This window comes from Cygnus atratus, chromosome 16, assembly GCF_013377495.2.
Source record: "Cygnus atratus isolate AKBS03 ecotype Queensland, Australia chromosome 16, CAtr_DNAZoo_HiC_assembly, whole genome shotgun sequence".
In the NCBI taxonomy this organism is placed as follows: domain Eukaryota; kingdom Metazoa; phylum Chordata; class Aves; order Anseriformes; family Anatidae; genus Cygnus; species Cygnus atratus.
The window spans coordinates 15,123,748-15,137,390 of NC_066377.1; the positions used below are offsets into that span (position 1 = coordinate 15,123,748).

At 39.6% G+C, this 13,643-nt stretch overlaps 1 protein-coding gene across 9 annotated transcripts in view; it reads left to right on the forward strand.

Moving 5' to 3' along the window:
- PHF20 (PHD finger protein 20) overlaps positions 1-13,643 on the forward strand; it is a 78,507-nt gene that overhangs the window by 45,022 nt on the left and 19,842 nt on the right. For 6 of the 9 annotated variants that reach the window (XM_050714021.1, XM_035548241.2, XM_035548242.2 and 3 more), the window contains 4 exons: positions 1,411-1,593; positions 4,545-4,643; positions 7,651-7,812; positions 11,438-11,607. In XM_050714021.1, the coding sequence (XP_050569978.1) occupies positions 1,411-1,593; positions 4,545-4,643; positions 7,651-7,812; positions 11,438-11,607 (614 nt within the window). The remainder of the gene's footprint in view (positions 1-1,410; positions 1,594-4,544; positions 4,644-7,650; positions 7,813-11,437; positions 11,608-13,643) is intronic. The other 3 variants (XM_035548245.2, XM_035548247.2, XM_035548246.2) reach the window with 1 other exon arrangement.

Sequence of the window (13,643 nt, forward strand, 5' to 3'; positions counted from 1 at the left end):
CAACAAAAAACTTATTCCTGCAAGAGAAGTTGGTTCTGTTGAAAATGGAAAGCTGTACGTATTACTGTGGTATATTGTCAAGGAGTATCTTCTGGATACTCAAGGAGTATCTTCAAGGAGAATTCTCCATGGAAGAAACGTTCTATATCCTACAGTCTTGTAGCTCTTTTGAGTTCAATAAGCACCCAAGGAAAGGCAACAGGGAGTTGCCTTACTGGACAGAAGTCACCTTCATGACAGTCTTGTGGAGGAAACTTGGACTCCTTGTCACTTTTCTGTCTTCTATTGTAGCTGATGTAAAGCACTATGGTAAATGACTGAAAGGTAACTAGTTGGCTATTAAAATTGTTACAAACACCACCTTCTCTTTTTTTGTGAAGTTTTAATGTAACTTCAGTGTGGGAGGAGGACCAGGGAGAAAGCCATCTGACAGCCTCAGGTTTTGCTAGATATTTGCTGGTTCCTTCAGCTTGAAGAGATCCACTTGATTCTGAAAGGGAACATAAAGAGATGTCTTAATGTGCCTCACAGCTCCAACTTAAAATGTTGGTCAGGCCAGAGTACTTGATTCCACTTCTCTTAAGTATACTGAACTTGGACTCTTCCGTCTTCAGTCATTTTCAACTCCTGCTCATGGTTATTTAGAGAGGCTTCCAAATGAAAAATCTATTGACATGTAAGTCTTCAGACAGGACAGAAGTTGCCTTTAGTATCCAATTTGAGATGCTTATGATTATAGAATTATACATTCTTGATGAAAATCAGCATTCTGTCAGCTTAGCTACTGGTTCTGATTGACGAAGATACTTGATGTCATACTTCAAAGTGGCAAGAAGAATATTGCAAGAAGACTTGACTTAATAGTTGATGGAATCACAGATGAAATTGTCTGTCTATCTCATGATTTTATGGATTTTAGGTAGTGGTACTGAATTCTTGCATCTCTCTCCTGGCTGAAATGCTGTTAATTTCAGTGGTATGTACTTTAAAACTTCCCTTCCTTAGATATGCAGAGCTTCTATATGCTTGTTACAAAGCACACTTTTGAGAATAGGCTGTGGTTCCTCTATTTAAATTAACAGGACCTCTTTTATTTTCTCTTTAAAGAAACATTTATCTGACCATATCACTCTGAGCTGAACTGTTTCTCTCTCCATATTTCCTCAGTGCAACAGTATTTCTGGAAGAATAAAGCTTTGGGGATTGCAACAACAAAAAACATTGCAGGTCTTAAACTTTAAATCAGCTTCTGCTTAAAAACTCTTCTGTGGTCAAGTTGCTGGGACTGCAAGCTTAGTGGTTTATTTCATCAGAGACGCTCCCTATGGACAACTAGAACTGCTGCTGGTGAAGTAGAGTTCAGTTTTGAAAGTATTTAAAGTTTAGACCTCATCTTTATTCTCTTTGTAGATGCTCCTCTACGCATAGCCCTAAGGAGTACCCCATATAGAGATGAAAAAATAGAGAAGAGAAGAACATCAACTGCTGTAAATGCATTAAATAGTCACCGATATTCTGTTAGAGAACAAACCAAGGAGAACCACATAGCGAGATCACTCCGGAAGCCTCCAGAAAAAAAAAGAGTTGAAAATGGTACGCTTCTTGAGTTTAAAATGAACTCTTGCAAAAGGTTTAAGCATTGGTAGGAACTGATAATATTGGTAGAAAGCATTCTATTTACCTAGTTTTTAAAAGTTATTTTTTAATGAGTATACAATATAAGCAGTATTTTTCACTGTTCCTTTTGTAGTGGTTTCAAACGAAGAATCGATATAATGAAATTTCTGAATTTTTTTCTATACTCAGGAATTTCAATGTTCCCACTCACGGTGTGTAACTTTTTTTAGATGGAAAAAGTAGTAGAATATTTTAAAAAGAGAAGAATGTTTTCATTCAATTTGCTTATTTGATACATATCTTAATTCTGTTGTTGGAACAACCCTGGGTTGTCCAAAGCATTATTTTAAGTAATCGTGAACTTGTCGAGATGCATGAATTTGAGACTTCACTTTTTCTGGTAGCCAACGATCTGTGCTACGTAAAATCTCTGGGTGGCTTAACTCTTTTCAGTGGTATATTGTAAACCCTGTTTATACTAGATTCTTCTATAATACAGGTTCCTACATCACTGTTCTCTTTCAGATATGTGGTGACAATTTGAGCCACAATGGTGAGGAACGTGAAAATCCGTGCTAAGTGAATTTTACTTGTAATACTTTTATTCTGGAGAATTTCAGTGTTTTCACTGGTCTGACTCAGTAGGGTATTTCTTATTTGAGAGAATGGCCTAAAGACGTTAGCACAAACTTAAGTGTTGGGGGGGGTTGACTAAGTGCTCATCCTCTTTAGTCTGTCTTGGCCATGCAGGGAAAGAAAGGATTTAATTTTTTGTGCTTTTGGCAAAAAAAAAAATATCCTTTTTAAAAGTGTGGTTGTGATATTTTTTTAGGATTGTAGAAGGCATTTTTTTTCTCTTTGATTATGCAAGTCTATGAGGATGCTCCTAACCTAGGTTAGGTTGGGTGCCTGCCGTAACTGGTTGTCTTCCAGTGAGAATTCTTTAAACTTCCGAATACTTACAAGAAACAGCTTGTTTCCCAGCAGTACAGGGTTTTTGGAAGGCCTGTTGATTTAACTGTATGAGGTAGTTAAATACACAGAAAAGTGTGAATAGTTGCATTTTAAAAGAAAAATGAAAAAATACATACCCTCTAGTTCAGAGGGAAAAAGCATGGGACCAAGGAACAGTTTTTGTCCCACTTACAACTGATGTGTTGAGTGATGGAAGAAATGCCCTCTCACATATCCTAAAACAGATTAGATGATCTGACTATCTTCACTTTCCAACTGAAAAGATGCAACTTTTTCCTGCCTATATTGACCTCAGTTATTGTCCCTTTGACCTTTTCCTGGAAGAGTAAAATGACAGAACTTAATAGCGTCCCTGCATATGAGCAGGGAGAAGGAAATGGTACCCAGAGGGTCCTGAGCACTGGAAGACTGGGAGAGATTAAAGACAAAGGAAAGTAAGATGTAGCTAGAAGCTTTATGCTGAGATATGTGTATGAACCTCTTTTTCCTTTCACCCCGCCATGGTAACAGAGTGGGAATGAAGTTTGTCTCTTTTACTGCCAGTCATTTTCAGTCATGTTCCTTCTGAAGGACATGTAATTTGTATGGCCGGCTGCCATCAATGTCAGCACCTAATGTGGCTGCTGGCAATGCACAGTTTTAGCAACTGTCATTGATAACATGCCAAAGGAGGACAAAAGCTACAAAGGAGCAGGAGATACGCAAGGACTGAAAGGCAGGGGAAATGTAAGAGCTGAAGGCTTTTTAAGAGGCATGCTATAATCATTTGTCCCCTGCATGTTTATCACAGCTGGTAATCACCTAAATGTGACTGAGATGTCCAGTTTCTCAAAGTGGGCAGCTTGTACCTCAAAAACGTAGCCTCGCATTGTGGATTAGAGAGGTTACTGAATAGTATATTGTAGGAGGTTAACATAATATACTGGTATTGTTTTGCTTCCTGAGTGGTTACAGACTAGTTGGGGTTCTTAAACGTTTTGTGTAGGAGAGTGTTTAGGAGAGTGTTTCTGACAGTAGAGTGTCTTTAGATGTTTGTTCTGATATTGGTAATCAGTGATTGAAATAGTTTTTTGTTTTTTTTAAATGGGATAGTGAGTGGCTTAACCAGCTGAGCACTCTTGAGAGCAAAGCCCTTTTGAGATGCAAGGCATGCTTCCATAGTACACTTCTGGTTGCACCTAGTAGTCTCTGCAGAGTCTGGAGAGTTTATTTTAAGGAACTCTAAGTATCTAGAAATTTTGCTGCAGAGAACTAGATCTGAAAGACAGGAGTTGCGATCAAGTGGCAGGAGATCTAAAGCAAGGGTTTGTACACATTTCCTGGCAATGTGGTTACTTACAGCAAATGCTCTGGAGGCATGTTTTGAGGATGGACTTGACTGAAAGATGTCATAATTTTTGAATAATTGGGTGATATTTTTCCATAAAAATAGGATGGGAAGGAAACGGTGAGAGAAAAACAGGTATAGACAACTGAACCAGTTGTTACTCCATTTTTTCTATGAAAGCAAAATGTTTGAGGAACTGGACTAGAGTTGGGGGGGAGGGTTCTTAGGTCAGACACAACACTACTGAAAATGTTCAGCAGTAATTTCAGCTAGAAATTTCAACTGCTTAGAAAGTGGATATAACAAATGCTCAAGTGTTCTGTTTTTTAATAATCTCTGAAGGCTGGAACTCCGACTACCTTAAGTAGAAAATGGGGCATTGGTGCCTAGTTGCTTTCTCTTACATGCTATTGTAACTTAGTTACGGGACAATCACACTAGGACATAAAACAGACCCATTCCAATTCTGTGGGCTGGGAATTCTTACAGGTAATATTTCTTGCTGTTTTTTTCTAGTGAACTGTCCATGCTTGCCTGAAGAAACTATGGATGCATTTAAGAAAATTAGTAGGTAGAATAGTTGTGTATATCTTCAAAATTAAATTGGAATGTTGTCTAATTTCAGCTGTTAAAGAATATGAGAAGAACAAAGAAAGAAAATCCAAAGACTATGGAAGGTCCAAGGCAAAGAAAAAGAAAAAAAAGAAAAAGAGAGCTAAGCCTGGTAAAGCTTTTTTTTTTCTTTAGAGGAAAATGGTTTTGTTTCCTTGTTTTGCCTGTTACCCAGTCCCATGCTCTTGAGAGGAGACATTGCAGATATATTTCTTATCATTGCAGATATGTTTCCTTCATTTACCTAGTAGTTGTGACTTTATTGTCATTAAGATTAAACCATGATTGGCAAGATAATTCATGTGTATCATTAATGCTGAATAATAGCTGATAATAGTGGTTATAATGGCACAGAATAAATCAAACTCCAAAATGGATGTGTTAGTCTTCAAGTTCGGCTTTCCATTAGGAAGATAGACTTCTATGCAAGTTTCACCCAGTTAAAGAGTGTGCAGGTCCCCTCAATTTGTTACCAAGTACCCTGTGTACCAGATGTTCCGTGTATATGAGAGTTCTAGCTCTCCTGTTTGAGTGATGGGGCTTGAAAATGCTGATGGGTACTCTTTTTCTGCTGTTAACTTTGAGTTCTTATATATTCACTTATTTTCAGAGGTTCTGATAATGAGCTGACACATCCAAGTTTTTTTTTTTTTTTTTTTTCAAAAGGATAAATCTTCTGGAGACACAGAGTAGAATCTTTACTTTATGTCTGTACTCAGGCTTCGTCCATCTCATGTCTCAAATTGCTGTTCCACCTGCATTTAATAGGAAGATTGTAATAATGTGTCTTCCAAAGCTTCTGAAGATGAAGTCAACAGGGAATACTTTCCTCTTCACACTTTGAATGTCATATATAAGCCCAAGATGGTTACTGGTGGTTGGATTCATAACTTCCAAACATGGCAGCTGATATCGTAAGATTTCAAAATGTACAGATCAAGCTTGACGACTTCCTATGTCACTGATTGAAGTCTAGGATCATTAAAGCACTGTATTCATGCATAATGTGTCAAACGAGAGCTCCTTATGGAGGAGTTGTTCAGACTGGAAAGAATAACTTTTGTTAACTTCTGTGAAGATGTTGGACAAGCTGTCATGAGAGAGTAGAGGGAGAGAATGAACCACAAGTAGACTGACTCAGAATTGAATTGAAACAAATGACTTCAGTGACTTTCTGATGACATGGTGCCCACAAATATGTAGATATTCTACAAATCCTAATTTGTAAACTTACTCAATAATTTGACAAATAATCATACCAACAAATTGTTTGTCCCTTTGTCCTTGGGTTTTTGAAATGTAAATGAAAGCATGTTGGCTTCTGAAGCCTCCGAAATGGGTACCAGACAAGTTGGGATAGCTGTGGTGGCTGGATGTATTTCTAGTTTCTGTACTTTAGCTTACACGATCTGGAGATTCAGCATTTTAGTGTAGAGATATTCAAATGCATACAAAAAACGTGATGTGTCACGTTCCTAAAATTTTTGGAGCAACATGAAGGTTTTGGGGCATTTCAATCGCAAACTAACCTTACTTTAGTTAGTTATCTAAAATCTGTCCTTCTCAGATCTCATCGCTACTCTGTAACATCTTCAAAGTTCAGAAGTCAAGGAACGGGCAGACAGCACTCCAGAATGAGGAGCTTTAGTTTATCTTCCAGTGCTGAAATTGGAGTGTTATCAAATGATTGGCACCAGAATAGTGAGGAGTGACATTCCAACACTGACACCACCACCACCACCCCCCCCGGTAAAACATCCAGCTACATATAATCCAAAATAAAACTTTCTCAAGATGCTTGCAAATTATGTTCTTCTGAACATACTAGATTAATTGGATCTGAGAAAACCATAGGCAGGCAGTTCTTTGAACTTGGACAAACTGTTTCTACTACAAAGTGAGGGAGAGAAAGGCTTGATGCCTTACTTCTTCAGAAAAGAGACATCAAAAGAGGTGAGAAATAGTTCTCAAGGTGAAGTCAGGAGAACACACTTTAACTATTGCTGCACCAGCATATGTCCTGGACAGTTTCATTTTTTTGTTAAATCATCAGCTGTATTGGTTCCCTGAATTTTGGGGGACAGACTGTAACAGGCAGATTGTTTTAATTCAGACTTGCAGTCCTTAAGCTATTGTCAGGTCTTTAAAATGCCTGAGGCAATTAGCAATAATCAGCTCTCTGAGCTGCAGCGGTTGAGAAGGTCAGTGACTCTTGGGCCCAAAGTTTTTTTCCTTTCTGTACATCTTTTTATGCGTCCTTTTATACAATTACATTCCTTACATTCCTTTTTATACATCTTACTAACAGAATTCTGTGTACTAGGGCAACTTGAGGTGCATGCAGGTGACTACAGCTAAACGAGCTTTCTGTCTGTTGTGCATTACTTGAAAGAACTTAGGCCACTTGTGTTTCCTGGGATTTATTTGTTTTGGCCCTATATTTTTACATCAGTTTTGATGTTGTCCTTATTTTTTAGTCTAGGAACTCTGAAGGTTTCCTTCAGATGACTGATGTGGAGCGTACTGCTTACAACTGCAGACAAACTGAGTTGATGTATGTGCCAGAGCATGATGAATGGGTGTGTCACAGAGAAACGGTTCTAGATGTTTCCTCCATATGTTTCTAATCGTGGTTTTTCTTTTCCACCCAAGAGTACCATTTTGTACATGCACTAGGAGAATATAAGAAGAGGCTCTGTTTCCTTGTAGCCCGTGACATTAGGGAATGTGTTTAGCCCACGTGAATAATGGGGTATGAGGGAGAGGTCTCCAGCTAACAGTGCTTGAGTAGAAAATGTCTGTCTGTAATGCAGAAGCATTTGTAGATACTCATCCTGAAGAATATTTATGTATAAATAACCAGTGTTTCCAGCCTTTCTCACTTCATCAGTGAAGATGATTGAGTTGCACAGGGTTTTTCTGGCTCAGAGGATACCTTTATTACCTCTAGAAAGTTTGCACTTCTTTCAGCAACATAATGAAGTCCTGGAGTCCTAGAATGTTAAAGTGGACAGTGTCTCAGTGAATCATATGTGCCTGTTGTTATGATGCTGTATTTTCTTCTGTCTTGTTTCTTTAACCGCAAACTTCTAACCATAGTACTTCTTATAATTTCACAGAGTACTCTGGCAGTGAAGAAAACACAGATATTTCGCAGGAACTTTCTCCTGAAAAATCAGTTGTCACAAAATGTATTTCTTCAAATAAATCAACTGCCCACACAAGCACAGAGCTGCAGTGCTCTGAGTCTGGACAGCACAGAGGAAAATCAAAAACAAATGGTAAAATGAGACTTCTTTATGGCTTACTAGTTCTGTCTTTGATCACTAATAAATGTGTGAGCTGCTCTATTACAGCATGTGTGTGAAGACTAGTACTCATAATGCAGGTTTGGATATTCTTGCACATGACCTCGTGTTTCCTTTGCACTGCCTGAAGAAGCTGAACCCAATTCATTTGTCAGAGCTAGATGCTGGTGGTGCCTTTGCTGTTTGCTTTGTCTCTGCCAGTGACTGGAAAAAGGGAAACATCACTCCCATTTTAAAAAAAGGGTAGAAAGGAAGACCTGGGGAACTACAGACCAGTGAGCCTCACCTCTGTGCCTGGGAAGATCGTGGAACAGATCCTCCTGGAAGCAATGTCAAGGCACACGCAGGACAAGGAGGTGTTCTGAGACAGCCAGCACAGCTTCACCAAGGGCAAATTGTGTCTGACCAATCTGGTGGCCTTCTAGGATGGAGTGGCTGAGTCAGTTGACAAGGGAAGACCAACCAATGTCATCTACCTGGACTTGTGTAAGGCCTTTGGCACGGTCCCACGTGACATCCTGATCTCCAGATTGGAGTGATGTGGATTTGGTGGGTGGACCATTCAGTGGATAAGGAATTGGCTTGAAGGCCGTACCCAGAGAGCGGTGCTCAATGGCTCCATGTCCAGGTGGAAGCTGGTGACGAGCGGTGTCCCTCAGGGGTCTGTCCCTCGGACCGGTGCTGTTTAATATCTTTATCAACGACATAGACAGTGGGACCGAGTGCATGCTCAGCAAGTTTGCAGATGACGCCAAGCTAAGTGGTGCGGTTGATACCAAAGAAGGAAGAGATGGCATTCAAAGGGACCTGGGCGGGCTGGAGAAGGGGGCCCACGTGAACCGCATCAGGTTCAACAAGTCCAAGTGCACGGTGCTGCACCTGGGTCAGGGCAGTCCCAGACATGAGTACAGGCTGGGAGAAGAACTTGCAGAGTGCAGCCCTGCAGGGAGGGACGTGGGGGTTCTGGTGGATCAAAAGCTCAGCATGAGCCAGCAGTGCACACTTGCAGCCCAGAAGGCCAACTGCATCCTGGGCTGCATCAGAGAACAGCAACGGAGGGAGGTGATTGTGCCCCTTATGCTCTGCCCTTGTGAGGCCCCGCTTGGAGTCCTGCATCTAGGTCTGGAGCCCCCAGCACAAGAAGGATGAGGGTCTGTTAGAGAGGGTCCAGAGGACGGCTACAAAGTTGGTCAGCACCTCTCCTGTACAGAAAGGCTAAGAGAGCTGGGTGTGCTCAGCCTGAAGAAGAGAAGTCTCCAGGGAGACCTCATTGCAGCTTTTACATACTTAAAGTGGGCTTATTAAAAAAAAAAAAAAAAAAAAAAAAAGGAGCAACTTCTTGTTTGGGCAGGTAATGATAGGACAAGGGGGAATGATCTTAAACTAAAAGAGGGGAGATTTAGATTAGCGGTTAGGAGGAAGTTCTTCACTCTCAGAGGGTGGTGAGGCACTGGCACAGGTTGCCCAGAGAAGCTGTGGATGCCCCATCCCTGAAGGTGTTCAAGGCCAGGCTGGATGGGGCCTTGGCCAACCTGATCTAGTGGGTGGCATCCCTGCCCATGGCAGAGGGGTTGGATTCAGATGATCTTCAAGGTCCCTTTCACCCCGAGCCATTCTATGATTTACTTTTACAGAAGTTTTAAGAGTGTATTACCCGTTTTGAAAATTCAAACTCATTTTGCACCTTTTTGCAACTCATTATTAGCTCTATGATAAGCGTTCAGTAATTCCATCTGTTATTTTTCCTAAGGTTTCCTTCAAAGTAATAATTCTTTCAGAGTTAAATAGATGCTTTGCAAATTGTATGCAGTGTTCATTATGTTTGGGATAGCACTAGATACGATTGTGTATTGTACTGTATACTGCTATGTGGTTTTCTGATGGTTTTCAGAGCTTCGTAATAATAAGAAGCTCTTGAGTAGCTCTTTACTAGTACCTTCATAATACTTTGTAAACAGCTCAAATATGTGGCTGTTACATTCTAGCTTTCATAATCTTTTGATATCTTGGTGTCTTGGTATTTACTGTTACAAATAGGTATAGTAAAAAGTTTTTTTTCCTCCAATTATTCTTAAAGCTCGCAAATTGCCTTGAAATGGGAAATGTATGACAGCCTGTTTGTAGGTACAGGAAACATAAAACATCACCATACAGATAGTGTTGGTGACAATTTGATTATTGTTTTGATGCAGCTGTTCTATTGCTTGAGTTCAGGAAAAATGAACTTCAGTTAAATTTTCCTCTTTACTGTATTGTGGAATTAAAAAACAACTGAAGACAGTATCACCATCTGTGCTTAAAACATGGTCTGCTAGTCTGATAAGCTGCATTTTTGGAGCATACCAACAGTAGAACATAGAGTTCAGTAACATGGGCATCAATTGCTCAGACTTCTTGTGATCAGTTAATACGCTTTGAAAGAGGTGAAAAGTATTGGAAATAATTTTATTTCACCCTTTTCACCATTGCTTTGGTGCTTTTTACTTCTGCAGAACTTGTACTAGCAATAAAGGTAGTGTCTAGATAAATAAGATCTAGTAAAACCCTTGTGTAATATGGAAGTAGAACGTGCTTAACCTGTCACTTCCAGAATCCTTCAGGAAAAAACACCGTTTCTCATAGGTGGAACAAAACTTCTAAACATGAACATTAACTAATGCATTGGAGTTTCAGTCCCTGAAACTCATTGAGAACAGATCTTTCTCCCAAACATATAGTTTTCTCCAGACTGGTTTTCGTGTTTCTACAGTTTCATTTTGGGGGCTAAGTGATCAAAATAGTTCTACCCCAATATAGGTCAGAGACCACAGTGTAGTTGATTTATGAATGAGCTGGAGGAGAGTGAAAGGTAAAAACTTTAGAGTACTTCTCAAATAACTTAAAATCTTTCTTTCACCTCTGACCTTCCCATTCCGTACCCATAGAATGTGTAGGCATTGCATTAATATTACTGAGGTGTAAGTATCCCAATTTAGCTTGTTTTTCAGTGAAGATTTTCCTGATGGTTTTGTTCAAGCCACAGAGATTCTGTATGAATGCTTTAAGTAGTGTTGGAGTATCCTTAGAGTGCACTTCACCTGAATTGAGAAATGTACTCTCAACTGGAGTCTAATCTTTCAGATTTTTTTTCTTTAAATTTTGTGTTGGACTTTGCTTCTGTGATGAAGACATTTCTTTTTGAGATCTACTGGTTCATAAGACAGAGCCATGTTCTGTTTTAGCTCTACGTTTACAGTACCAAGATAGTTCTATATAGATTGCAGGAACTAGTCTAAATCCTGTTTGAATTTATATGTCTGGTTTTGTTTGTTATACCTACTTGTCTGAAAAGACTTTGTGCTTTTGGTTTGAGGCGCTGTTTGTTGAGAGTAAAATTTTAATGACAGAAGCTGTTAAGTTAGAATATTTTGAAGAAGCTACTAATGACAACATTTAAAAACTTTGTTGTAGCACTCAAACGGTAGGTCACTATTGTGATGTTCCTTGAATGAAAGAATGAAGTGAAACTTTTAGTAATGCATGTCTACGTAATGAGTGTTGAGAGTTTTCTGACCTTTCTGTAATTACTTGCTATTTTATCTGGCTGCTTTTTATACAGAGGAAGACACTATGAGTGAGTCATCTATGGATAGCTTGCTTTGGAGTGATGATGACTGCAGTCAGGATGTTGATGTAACCACAAATCCTGATGAAGAAGCTGAAGAAGGTGATTTTGAGATTGTTCGGTGTATTTGCGAAGTAAAAGACGAAAATGACTTCATGATTCAGGTATGGATGAAGTGGAGTGTGGATGCACTATGTAGTGAAAACAGTGGAAGGTGTCAGTCCAACAGTGGAAAAGCTATTGTAGAAATATGCACTGATACATTCTATACGTGAAATCAACCGCCTTCTTCTGGAATCGTAACGTTTTTCAAGATAACGTGTCAGGGTGAGCAGCTGTCATGTTTGTAGAAAATCTTCAGTCTTTTTATTGAAGGAAAGTGGGTGAGGAAGGAAAAATCTCCATGAGTGATTAACGGTTGGTTGGTTTGTCACTGTAGATTTGCATTTAAAAAAAAAAACTAAAACACTTCCTAGGTTTAGAGAGTATATCTTTAAAGTTAGTGGGGCTTTAACTGGCTTTTTTTCTTCCCTCTAGTTTTGAACACATTCAGAACATTGCTATCCAATCATAATATACTTCCGTTTCTCTGCCATGGCAAGCTTCACTTAAACTTGCAACCCTCTATATAGTATGGACAAAAAAAAAAAAAATCGTTTGAGCTTTTTTTGGAAGCCAAACTGCAAAACTTCATTTGTGCATTCCGCAGCATCTTCTGTAGTTCATAATCTGCATAAAGCCATGTGTCCATTCACAATTTTATGTACTCTTTGTAAACTGAGTTTGCAGAAAACTCTTTGCAGCTGGAGCAGAGTCTACTATCTGTCCCACTTAAAAGTGGTGATAAATGTCTGTTTGAAACCGCCATGGCTGTTTACTTTTAGTTCTTGAGACATCTGTAAGTTACTGGGAAACCATTCCTCTCATAGCTGCTGTTAGCCATTCTACCAGTTCCTATTCATTTCAAACAGTGAAGAGGTCAAGTTTATATCAAATAAAGACTTCAGCATTTTTTGCTTTAGTTCATTTTGGCACTGCTTCTTAAATGAGCTGTATGGTCCCCTTCAGTAAGTCCTCTTAAATCTTAGATGCAGAGAAAAAACATGCAGGGGGCTCAGGTGTGTGATGCTCTTGAACCTAGCTTTTCATAGTTACCATTCTGAAGAAATGTGTTGTGTTGTTGTTTTTTTAGGAAGCTTCCAACTTTCTTAGGTAACTTTGCTAATTGTAGGAGTTCGGTTCGAAGTGATAGTAGTGTAGCTTGACAAGTGGGCTCACTGAGGATTTTAAGGTTATTACATACTTTTGAGGGTGTTAGTTATTTTTGAAAGGATATGGCATGGCAGTGTCTGGATTATGTACCTTCTGGGATTGCCTAATTGTTTTTGTAGGTCTTATATGTGCCCAGAAGTGCTTTTATGTGATTGGTGGCAGATGAGCTTTCTGACTCCAAGAAGCAATGACAGTTTCACAGAGCATTTTAACAATCAGCATATCACTGTGCCAATATCATTGGATAAGCTTGATGTTACGGATGCTTGACAGGAAAATGCTGTGTTCTGGAGCCATCTAAACCTAATTTTTCCTAAAGCATCAGCTCTGCAGATCCTTGATTTCCAGGTTTTCCAGGTATATGTTTCAGATGTCCTGTTAGCATTGTGGGAGGGCTGTTGGAGAATTGTCCTGGCACGCCATGTTGGCAGGAGCAGTCACTATTCTCAGCTTCTGCCTGACAGATGGGTGGAGCTCTCAGTGTTTTCTCTACAACTGTCCAAATCCCTGGTGCTCCTTCCCCAGGGCTCAGTTGTATCCCTTAAGGCAGGCTTACCTTCATGAGCCAAGTTTGCTTTAATATATACAACATGTTGCTGAAAGTTTTAGGTGGGACTAAAAACTATTTCTCTGGCACATCTCACACCCCATCTGCAGGTTTTGTATTCACTTCACCTGGCATTCTGTTGCTAATTTTTGTGAGGCTCAACCCCACTTCATGGGACCTATTCCTGGGATAGCTGTTGGCATGTTACTGTGAGCAGTCTCTTTTTATTGCTCTTTGAAACTAGAAGGAAAGGCAGAAGCTAGTATGTGCCTACCTCTCAGCCTCCGCTAGTTTTTGGTGGCCCTTACTGCTTGAATGGGGGCAGAAACCTGTTAAGGGGAGAGGGAATGCACTGTTGAGGTTTGAAGAATTCTTAGCTTC